The following is a 12,289-nucleotide window of genomic DNA, read 5'->3' on the forward strand; positions in this document are numbered from 1 at the left end:
GGAGAAATGTTGCCTCAGACACCTGGGGACAAAAACTAGAAAAAATCCCTATTTAAGCTAACCCTTAAGCCTATAGTTCCAGACAGCTATCATTACTAGAGAGATCCAAAGCTTCAAAATGGGGGACTTACCTCCGTCCTATGAAGAGTTTGCAGCAACAACTTGGCTGACTCCAGGCTCTGGCAATGAGTCCATCCCAGAAGTACGAGTAGTTGACTAAGAGGCCTGAATTCTCTATCCAGCAAGCAACTCAGACCTGAAAAGTCTTCTTCCTTCAATAACGCTAATGCTGTCACCTATAAGCCAAGAAAACAGTTATAACAAACTGACAAATCCATAAAAAAAAATCTAAATGAACTAGGTTTGAATCACAAAGGTGACAACTTCTAAATGACAGTATAGGGCTTCTTGGCAATTGCAAAGATGAAGAGGGGAGTGAGCGAGACCAATTTTTAGATTTTACCAAAGGGAATTGCAGCCTATAAGGAAAAGTTTTTTCTATGCATATAATGTCCTGAATCTCATGAACTCATCAAAGGAACAGGAAAAAAAAAAATAGCATCATCTTTCTAGAGTATTCCCAAGGCTTTGCTGACATTCTGCTTACTTCAAGAGACATGTGCAAAGTAATCCCATTACGCTGGCCTTTAATATAAGTGGTTTTCTATGTCAGGAAGGCATTCCCTCCTGACTTTTCTGCATCAATCAGGTGCCACCTCTTACATGAGACTGTTTCTGATCACCACCACCTCCATGTTCCCCAATTATTAATGCTATCTTATTCCTGAAAATACTTTGTATTAAGATCATAGATTTAGAGCTGAGAAGCAATCTAGTCAAATGCTTTCATTTGAAAAATGAAGAAAGTCTCAGAGAGATTAAGTGACCTAAGGTCCCAGAAATGATGGTCCTCTGACTCCCAATCCAGCACTCTTTCTACTATAAGACACAACTTCTCAACTTTGTAATTATTCATTTAAATACAGAGGATCATAGATTCAGTGCAAGAAGAGACCTTAGAGATTATATGGTCCAACCCCTTCATCTTATATATGCAGTCAAGTAAATGGCCCATATAAATAGTGAAGGAATTAAAATTCAGGCCTTGAAAATCTGGTTCTCTAATGATAGCTTCAATACAATGAAAACTTCTTATCTTTATAGTCTTTTCAAATGAAAAACATTTGTTGAATGGTATTATTTACCACAGTCAATCATATTTATAATGCCTAGCCTTTATAAGTATGTATGCATACTTATTGAATGAATCAAATCTGAAAATCAAAGGTGTGAGCTCTCTAGTTTCTTTCTTACCTGGGAGAAGAGGGAAGCACCTGAGCTGAATAAGGAACAAGACACTGTATAACAGGTTTGTACTTGTTTGTTTTTTTTTTTGTGAGGCAATTGGGGGTAATGTCTTGCCTAGGATCACACAGCTAGTACATGTTAAAGGTCTGATGCTGGATATGAACTCAAGTACTACTGACTCCAAGCCCGGTGCCCTATCCCCTGCACCATCTAGCTGCCCCAAAAGGTTTGCACTTGAAGAGAAATTCGGGATAAATTTAGGACAATTTGAAGAGGAACATACCTTTGGTTCCAGCCTCTATGAGAAAAAATAAAAGAAAAGGAGCAAGGTCAAGGAGGATTCATGAAGATAAAATTATTAGAACTTGAAGAGACTCAGAAGGGAAAGGAGGTACTAATTACAGGGCAGAGTAAGAAAAGACAAGTGGAACAAACTAGAGGGTTAAAAAAATTGGCAGAATGCATTGGTTGGGGGCCAAATTGGTGAAATAAGAAACTGGTGCAAAAGAATAGGGAAAGAGTGTGTGGCTGTGGAATAGTTATTAAGAAAGAAAGGAAAGTTATTAAGAGATGATAAACAGTTGTAGCATCTTAAAAAGTTCTTAGGAATGTAGTATAAATACCCCAAAGTAGTTCAAGAACCACAAAAGGCTAAAACATCACAACTGGTATGGAAATCAGGAGGGAATTCTGCAGTGACTTGCACTGACTATACAAATGTTTGCATTTCTGTCATAGTCAAGAGAATGATATATTCCAAGTACAGAGTGGTCTTCCTCCTTGAAGAACTGATGAAGGGACCTAAGGAATGTCTCTCTATATTCTAGATCATTAGAGTAATTTAACTGTTCCTAAAATAAATGAAAGCAGAGTTTCAATGGGGAAAAAAAAAGAGGGTGAGATTTGAATAGATGAAGGGAGACTAGACTGTAGAAGACAGAGAGTGAAAGAGATTACAGATTGTAGAAAGAGAAGGAAAAAGGCAGATGTGTACTGATAACTAAATAATAGATGTTCTTTCTGAAGAGAAGGAAGTTCTAAGGAAGTGGCAACTGTATTTTCCTTCAAGGGATCACAGCAGAACCACCAAAACTATCAGGGAGAAATACTCCTGTAAGGGTCAGAGGAAGAAATGAAAAGTGGAAGTGATCAGGAGTTACTAAAGCAGTTATTTGCTGACCTAACAACAATAGAGAAGCCTACTATCTTCTGGTGGCACATATCTAAGACTCATCAAAATGAAAGTCTGCAATGTAATTCTGGTGATTCATATAAGCACAAAAAATACCGCCAGAAGGAATCCAAAAAGTATTATAAAAGATTATGAGATTTTGAGTGAGAGACTGATAAAGGCACAGGCTGGTTTTTTTTTTCCTCATTGTAGTTCATTGATTGCAAGCAGTTCAAAAGAAAAAAGCAAATTGGAAAGTAAATAGTTGGCTAAAATAGTGGAGTCTCTAATACAATGTTGGTGGGATTGTGAAATGATCCAACTGTTCTGGAGAGAAATTTGAAACTATGCCCAAAGAGCCATAAAACTGTGCATATCTTTGATCCAGCAATGTCTCTACTGGGAGATCATAGAAGAGCTAAGTAGACCACATATGTAAAAATGTTTGTAGCAGCTCTTTTTGTAGTGGCAAGGAACTGAAAATTAAGTGGATGTCCATCAGTTGTAGAATGGTTGAATGAATTATGGTATATGAATGTTAATAGAATATTATTGTTCTATAAGAAATGATGAGCAGGCTGATTTCAAACCTGGAAAGACTTACATGAGCTAATGCTGAGTGAAGTGAGCAGAACTAAAAAAACACCAAAAACACTAACAGCAAAATTATGTGATAAACAACTGTGACAGACTTAGCTCTTTTAGCAATGCATTTATCTAAGACAATTTCAATAGACTTAGGATAGAAAATACTATCAGCATCCAGAGAGAGAACTAAGGAGACTAAATGTAGATTGAAGCAAAGTATTTTTTTTTAAATTTTTTAAAACCTTTTAAAAATTGTTGTTTGCTTTTTCTTTCTTGTAATGTTTCCCCCCTTTGGTCTGATTTTTCTTGTATAACATGAAAAATATGGAAATATGTTTTAGCAATATTATATATGTATAACCTATATCAGATTGCTTGCAGACTTGGGGAGCAGGTGATAAGGGAGAGAAAAAAAAATCGAAACACAAAATCTTACAAAAATGAAATGCTGAAAACTATCTTTATATATATTTGGGAAAATAAATACTATTGAGAAAAGTAAAAATAGCTTCAGGAATATTAAAGTCCAGAATAAGCCATGGTTGATAAAGGGAAATGTGGACACCAAGAAGGGATTGTGAGAATGGACAGGACTGCTGCTTGAGTTGGAGTAAGAGTAACTAACTACAGAAGAAACACAGAGCAAGTCAATTTGCTTCTGTTTCCTCTATCCAGAAGATTGACCTGTGGACTGAAAATGACAACAACAGTTGACAGGAAGCTGATATTCAAAGTAAGAAAGATGATAGTAAAAGAGCACTCACTTGTCTTTGATGGATTTTAATCACCTGGCCCAGATAAACTGCATCCTTGGTTACTAAATTTGTAGGTGAAAGGGATGCCTAAATATAGTTTACCAATTTTTTAACAAAACATTTAATAAAGTAGTTCAACTTATTCTTGTGGAGAAGACAGAGAGATGAGCATATAACTGGTTAAATGGACAAATTCAGAGTAGTCATTCCATTAAACATTCAATGTCATTGGCAGGACATCTCCAGGGTCAGAGTGCCCTGACAGCTATTATTCTCTATGACTCAGAGTAACCCAACTTTCCCATACCACGATCTGCTCCAGGAAGTGTTTGTGGCTACTCAAGCAATAAAAATAGGCCATCTTCCAGGCTTGGGTTGTATTAGGATTGGAGAACAGGGTCAGCATTGCTTTCTCAGGATCCAGATGTTCAGATGGAACTAGAAATCAACAATACAGAAGGAGTTACTGAGGAAAACCAAAACTTCAAGTCCTATCATCAACTACAGTTTTTAAACTGATGAAAAGTTCATAATTTCACAACTTTAATTAGCTTTCCCATTTCTCTCTTTGTTCTTAAAAAACCAAAATCCCACCTCCTTCTTCCCTACTGCTAGTAATCTACCTATCCCTACTACCACTACCTTAGTTTATGAAATGTTTCTTTGACAAAATAATACCCAACACTCCACTCCCTATTATCCATTAATATCTAGTTTTTCTTACCATATTTCATAAGTCTATATGGAGGATATGGACCCAAAAGAAGTGAGCAGACCAGAATTTAGTAAAGGAAAGAATTTGCGTCCCTAGATATACACATGGTCGAGAAAAGAAAAGAAAACTTACCTTTTCCCAAGGTTTTAGAGCCCAATGTTTTTTCCTTCACCTGTTCTACATAAATATTGCCATATACAGCAATGAGACTCCAGCTGGTTTTTCTTATCAGACACCCCAAAAGTTGCTCCTCCTTTAGGGGACCACCTTCAGTTTCACAAGCTCTAAGCAGCTCCCCACATAGAAGATGCCACTCAATCCCAAGTGGTTCTCCAGGGCAGCGAAGTATACGTAGAGTCCCATATATGGCATCAGCTACTCCACAGGGAATGGGGCTGAGCCCTTTTAGAGACTTCAGTGCTTTCTGAATAAAGCCGATCAAAAGTTTCTGCAAAGGCCAGCCATAGGCTCCTATGCCATTATCCTCTCCAAGTAAGAGATCCAGCAGGGCCTGTGCCTGTGGGGGTGCCTGCCACAGGAGGTCCCAGAGGGTGGAAACAGTTTTTGTGCTGAGCTGAGGTGCCCAGTTCTCTTTCTTCCTAATGCTGTCAGTCAAAGGCCCTATATCATCTTGTGGTATGGCCTCATACAGCTCCTGTGGGAAAAATAGTTGGTCAGAAATGCCTAAAAAAGCTACCACTTTTGTGCTTTTTTTCTCCTTTCTTTATTACCAATATAGAATTTATTACCAAAACCTGTTCCCTCTTTCAAAATGACTCCTGAAGTCATCCTTTCCTCTTCATTCATAGTTACTGGGGCCTCATCACTTCATTACTCTGACAACCTCCTAACTGACTTTCCTGCTTCCAGTCTTTCCCCAAACTACATTGTTTGAGATAAGAACTAGCCTGGTGATTTCATTCATAAAGGGCCGTCTCTCTTCTATGAATATTAGCACTTAAAATTAGTATTTGGTTTAGCACCTAATTGCTCCAGGTATATTGTCTTGTCTCTCCAGTAACTATGGTTTTTATTTTTCTTGTATATTGCATAATTTAGTATAGGGCAAGATGCATAGTAGTTATTCAATAATATTTTTTATAGATTCAGAAATGATTCATGGGGCTGTGGTGTCTCTACTCATATAATGTGACAATTTGTTTCCCTTTCTTTTCTAATAAACAGTCTGGTCAATCTATAAGCAGTGAAGAAAGTAGATAAAACAAGTAGTTATAGGCTTCAGAACATTGCCAACAATACTTTGACAGAAATGTCTCAACCTCAACCTCTCTTGGTTGTATTCCAACCAAGAATTTTTTTTTAATATAGATTTTTATTTACAAAACATACACATGGGTAATTTATATTATGTTAAATCCAATATACGTATACATATTCATACAGTTATCTTACTGCACAAAAAAAAAATCTTAAAAAAAAACAAAACAAACAAACCCTAAGAAGGAAAACAAAAATGCAACCAAACATCAGAAACAGTGAAAATGCTATCTTGTGGTCCACACTCAGTTCCCTTGGTCCTCTCTCTGGGTGTAGATGGCTCTCTTCATTACTGAACAACTGAAACTGGTCTGAATCAATTCATTGTTGAAGAGAGCCATGACCATCAAATTGATCTTCGTATGGTCTTGTTGTTGCCATGTACAATGATCTCCTAGTCCTGCTCATTTCACTTAGCATCAGTTCATGTAAGTCTCTCCAAGCCTCTCTGAAATCATCTTGTTGGTCATTTCTTACAGAACAATAATATTCCATGATATTCATATACCCCAATTTACCCAACCACTCTCCAACTGATGGGCATCCATTCAGTTTCCAGTCTCCAGTCACTACGAAAAGGGCTGCCACAAACAGTTTTGCACATATGGATCCCTTTCCCTTATTTAATATCTCTTTGGGATATAAGCCCAGTAGTAACACTACTGGGTCAAAAGGTATGCACAGTTTGATAACTTTTTGAGCATAGTTCCAAATTGTTCTTCCAGAATGGTCCAATCAAGAATTTAAGGTCCTTAGGCAGAGACTTCTTGTTTTTTCCTTCTTGTTTTAGCATCTTCATGACCTAGCAAGGGGCCCTGCATGCAACAGATGATTAATAAATGTTTGTTGAATTAAATCAAACCGAGATTGATATTAGAGTGAAAAGAACACTATCTTGAAAGTCAGCCTCTCCTAGAGACACATTAGCAAGGGGAACAATTTTAATAACTGAGAATAGCCTGGGGAAAGAAATCTGCAATGCGGGCTTTCTTTCTAGTCTTTTCCCCCAGAGAAGCTCACCTTAAGAATGTCTTCTGGAATGTTATTTTGTAGGTCTTCTGACAGCAAAAGAAACTCTATCCTTCTCCGTAGAGTAGATGAAGGGAATTTCTGGAAGAATTGAAAGAAGAGACTGAAATAGAGGTTGAAATCAAAGTTGAAGGCAAACAAACTATGGGTAAATTTCTAATCTGAACTAGCCTATATGTTGAGGTTAGACTGATATAAAGAACACTTAATGTAGTAAAACTAGCAAGCTCAGAATTGTATGCACACTAAACATAACAATATTAAGGAAAAAAAAAAAACTGAAAAAGAAGGAAAACAGGGCCAAAGATGACAGAACTTTAGACAGGTCTGGATGGAGATAAATAACAAAAGTAACTTGTATATTTATTTGTTAATTATTTATTGGGGCATACAGAATCTCCAAAGTCATTAAACTCTATATATTATATGACCCAATAAAGCCACTAACTAGGCTTATAGCCAGAAGATATCAAAGATTCATACTGTACAAAAATACTGGTAGCATAACTTTTCATGATTCTATAGGTGCAGCAAAAGCCTGGAAAGTAAGGAGATGCCCACCACTTGGAGAACAGCTAAACAGGTGGTGGCAGAGCTCATAACTCAGCAGAGGACCAGTAAAGTTAGATCATCCCCATACCACAAAGGTGAGGCCCAATACAAGTTGTGAATTTCTCTGGACCCTTTCTCTATGATTAATAAATTCTCACTTTCCTCTTACTTTCTCAATCCCAGTAATTCTGAATTCCTGACTGTCTGAGGGAATATCACTTCCCTCCACTCCACTCCCCCTTGTTTTTATCTCAAAGCTTCTTGACCTTGTCTTCTCTTTCTCTCCTAAATCCCAATCTCTTTTTAAGCCTTCAAAGGTTCTCTCCATTATGTGTATTCTTGAGAGAGAGCAAGGATTGGTTTGTCTTTATATTTATATACCCAATACTAGCACTGTATTTGGCATATAGTATATGTTTAACAAATGCATAGTAGTTAACCGATCTCATCCTCTAATTTCTTCTCCATCATATTGTACTATCATTCCTTTTTTTTCCCCTAATATTCATTTTCTATGTGCTACTGATTCCTTCCTTGTTGCTTTCAAACATCCTATCTTATGTCATTTCTGCCTTCAGGCTTTCCTGGATTCCTCAAAAGTCTTAACTAAATTTCATCTCCCACAGGAAACCTTTCTAAACCTTTTTTTAAATTCTAGTGCCTTCCCACTTTTATTTTAATTTATCCTATAAATAGCATGTTTGCACATATTTGTTACCTTGTTTCTCCCTTTTTAGAATGTGAGCTCAGCTTGTTGAAGGCAAGTTTTGTCTTATGCCTCTTTTTTTATCCCCAGAACTTAGTATAGTGCCTGGCACATAATAGGTCCTTACTAAATTGTTACTGATTTCCTGGACTCTTGCAGTAGCTTCCTATTTGGTCTTTGTCCCTTGAATCTCTTCCCACTTCAGTTTATACTTCACACAGTTATTAAAATGGTCTTCCTTAAGTGCTGACCACGTTACTCCTCTACTTAAACTCCAATAGTTTTGTGTTGCTTTTAAGATCAACTATAAATTCCTTTGTTTGGCTTTTAAAGTGTTTTACCAACTGGTCCCAAACAACTGTCCTGTAAACTGCAGTTCTTCCAACCTATACAACCCTACATCTCTCACTTGACTATCTCCCATGCCTGGAATGGTCTTCCTTCCTCTTCACTTTCACTTAATAATCTCTAGTTTTCTTTAGAACTTAAGTGAGGTATTACTATTTGAAGATTTTTCTGAAAGTCCCTAGAAACCAATGGCTTTCCCACAAAACCATCTCATATCTACCCTTGTATGTACATACATGTGGTATCTCCCAGGAAGACTGTCAATCACATGGAAGAAAGTTTCCACTTTTGTTACTATATACTGAGATCCTAGCACAGTGTCTGTCACAGGGAAATGCTTGATAAATGTTTGTTAATTGATTGATAATTAAAGGGCTGCCAATCTTTTGCCCAAGTCCCCTCTTTACTTCTAAGTTGAACAAATAAGACAAAAGACCACAGTAATCAACTTGAAACAGTCCGAATGACCCCTTTTATGCTGGAATTTCTGTGCTGTATGATGAGAAGCTGATAGGTGAATCATTCTCTAAGAATTCTTAAGGCTTAAGGAAGTGCTAGATATTCATTTTTCAGTCCAAATTCCAGAGTGGGTGATTTTCTGTTAGGTTCTAAGCAGTCATGTGAGCTGGTCTAAGAATCAGTTGAGTTCATATCCCATCTCTGACAGCCTAGTTCTCTAAATCTACATTGGTCACCCACATCAGTACAAGTTCCTCACTAAGTACTGCTTCCACCAGTGAAATCAAAGGTCTACTTGGAAAAAAGTCACATGTTCTCAGTTCACAATTACATTTAGCCCAGAGGAATACTTCCTAAATCTTTAAGTTTCACTACCTTTTTCAGTTCAAAAATTAATGTCTTTATCCCTTTTTCTCCTTCAGAGAACCACAACCCTATTTTCCCATGGACCAATAAGAATAAATCTGTGTTCTAAGGTGGGCCCATGGACCAATAAAACATAATGCTATCCATCAAAACCCTGATGACGTCTACTATAGCTCCTTTAAATAGGAAACAATATTAATGGTATGCTAAGCTAAATTAGGAAGCATCTGCCAATATGAAAATGGACATTGGCTTTACCTACTTATCAATTCAAAATACTAAGGGATGAAAGAGAAAAGTTCTTGATGCATAATCATATTTTTTTCTCCTATTAATTATATTATTCAAAACTTAATATTAAACTGAATGACTAAAATCAATTCTACTTGGTTAGGAAATAATTACATTTAAACTAATTCCAATGCCTACAGTACTCAGTCACCATCAAAATATTCATCAAAATTCTTTGTACATATATTTTAATTTACTTAACTTACATGATTGTAATTAATGCATAGCCTTTCCTTTAGTTCAAAGTCTTTTCTATTTGCATTATTTCATAAGTTTTTTATCCAGATTTATTCGGCTTTAAAATCTTAATCTTAATGCCAAATAAGTTGACAATTTTCATATGCAAAGAACAGAAAGAGCATATGAAGCTGTACATTTCTATTATAACCAACTTACTTTAATTTTTAAGTTTACAAAATTAATTCAACATATTTTCAAAACTGTATTACTTGTCTGTTTTCTACTAAAATTTTATTCTCTACTATTCATGGGTAACCCTATCACTATTCTCTTTTTTGAAACCCACCCCTATCCTCCACATCCTTCTCCTCTGAGAATCCACATCTTTTGAGAATTACCTGTTCATATTCTTTTCCATTTCTCGATTGGGGAATGACTTTTTTAATATATTTGAATCAGTTGTGTGTGTGTGTGTGTGTATGTGTATATCTCTTTAACATTTCTCAGTCTCAATGGCATTACATGTAAATGCTTATTGAATAAATGGTATTCTAGCCCATTAATTTAAATTATTCAAGGATCTCCCTATTTTGGAACATTTATATTGCTTCCAGTTTATTACAATTACATTTCAAACTTCGATTTTAATCTTGGAATAGATAGCTATTTTCTTTTTTAAATTTAAATACTTCCAGAGTATATTTCCAAAAATAGAATTGATGGGTCTAAAGGGATGACTACTACAATTTTTACTGCACACTTCAATTTGGCTTCTTCCTCTACAACCCTATCAATATACTAAGTACCACTGTCTTTCATTATTTTCAAAAGTCGGACAAGTGGGAAGTGGTATTTCATCATTATTTTAATTTGCATCCCTTTGATTATTAATGAAGCTGAAGGTTTTTGAAGTGGTTATTAACAATTTTTTTCTCTGAAAATGCTCCTGGTCTTATCTTTTGATTATATATCTACTATGAAATGGAAGTTACATTAATACATTATGAATAGCTCCTTACATATTTTAAATGTCAAGTTTTTTATCTATCACATTTGCTATAAATATTTCCTGTATTACCTTTCATTATTTTAATGTCAGAAAACCTTTCATTATTTTAATGTCAGAAATAATGTCATATTTTTCCCTAATATTCTCTTCTATTTGTTGCACGGAAAAATATTTATCTTCTTTTTACAAATGAGTTAATTATTTCCAGTCTCTTTCAATTTTTATATTAAAAAAATGTTTAATTCTATCACCCTGCAGGATTTCGCTGGGATAATATAGTAAAAGGTAAAGGTTTACATTAAAGTCTCAATTGCCAACAAATTTTCTTATTTTGCCAAGTGAAGGTTCAATCCCTTTATAAAATTTTAAAATCTAGAAGTGCAAGATGACCTTCATCAACTTTTCAATGTGCCCTTAGATCTTCTTGGCTTGTTGACTTTTCATATAAATTACATTATAATATTTATTTCATTCTATAAAGAAAAACTCTTGATGATTAGATTGGATTAAATGTATACATTTACTTGGGCATTTGTCATCTTTAGTATATTAATTTCACCTACCAATGTCCCTCCTATCATTTAGACTATGTGCTATTTTGGTTATTCTAGTTTTATAGTATTTGTATAGGGATTCTATGTATTCTGGGTGGATCAATTCCTACATATTTAATGGGCTTTATTTTATTGTAAATAGGATTTCTGCTTTAATTATTCTTTCTTGATCTTTATAACTAGTAAATAAGAATGCAGATGATATTGGTATTTATGTCTTTTAAATTCCCTAAACTTATGTATTGTTTTCATTAAGCTTTTTGATGATATAGTTTCTTTTTTTTTTTAATGACATTTTCATTAATTTGTGTGCCAGTGTCTTTTCAAGAGGAAACAATGAGGAAAAGGACTATCTACCATATAGTCAAGAGTTACTACCATGTAGTAAGATGTAGGATTGTATGCAGGAGTCTATGAGAAATAAATAAGCTATTTAGGCAGCATATTCTTAACTGAAATGAACAGATTAAGGCTTTCATTTAGAGTTCTAAAACTAAGCCAACGCTTATTTTATTCATTATTTGACAATCATTATCCACAAATTCAGACAGATTTTATATTTCTCCTCAACACTCAAGAATTTATTTACTGTATTTACACAAATATTTATCATCGTGAGTATAAAACCAATCCTGAAAAATAATTTTTAGAAAAATCACAACAAAATGAAAGGGAGGAAAGCAAAAACAGAACAAATAAAAGGAGAAGAGGATCACACATTAATGTGAAAATGAACAAGGAAACTTTTACCAGAAGTTAGGAGATTTAGAAAAGAAACCACAGCAAGCAGTCTAGAATAACAAAAAACTTTTTTGTCTGCTTTTGAAACACTTTGCTAAGGAAGGTCAGAGGTTAATGTTCCAAGTTTCATGTGGGTTTTAGGTAGGTTTAATAAGCTCCCAGAAGATTCATCACATTTTTTGAAGTTGCTTTGAAAAATGTTATTGCTGTTTTAAGGAGCAAAACTGTTTAATTTAATC

The 12,289-nt window shown here is 35.1% G+C and overlaps 1 protein-coding gene across 1 annotated transcript in view; it reads right to left on the reverse strand.

The window, feature by feature from the left end:
- The window catches only part of ZFYVE26 (zinc finger FYVE-type containing 26), a 78,441-nt gene that overhangs the window by 54,657 nt on the left and 11,495 nt on the right, over window positions 1–12,289 (reverse strand). Inside the window, exons 3-6 of the mRNA XM_051977884.1 lie at window positions 6,836–6,925; window positions 4,670–5,192; window positions 4,130–4,260; window positions 132–296 (exon numbers count right to left, since the gene is read on the reverse strand). Coding sequence (XP_051833844.1) covers window positions 132–296; window positions 4,130–4,260; window positions 4,670–5,192; window positions 6,836–6,925 — 909 coding nt within the window. The remainder of the gene's footprint in view (window positions 1–131; window positions 297–4,129; window positions 4,261–4,669; window positions 5,193–6,835; window positions 6,926–12,289) is intronic.

Source organism: Antechinus flavipes, chromosome 2, assembly GCF_016432865.1.
Source record: "Antechinus flavipes isolate AdamAnt ecotype Samford, QLD, Australia chromosome 2, AdamAnt_v2, whole genome shotgun sequence".
Taxonomy (NCBI): Eukaryota; Metazoa; Chordata; class Mammalia; order Dasyuromorphia; family Dasyuridae; genus Antechinus; species Antechinus flavipes.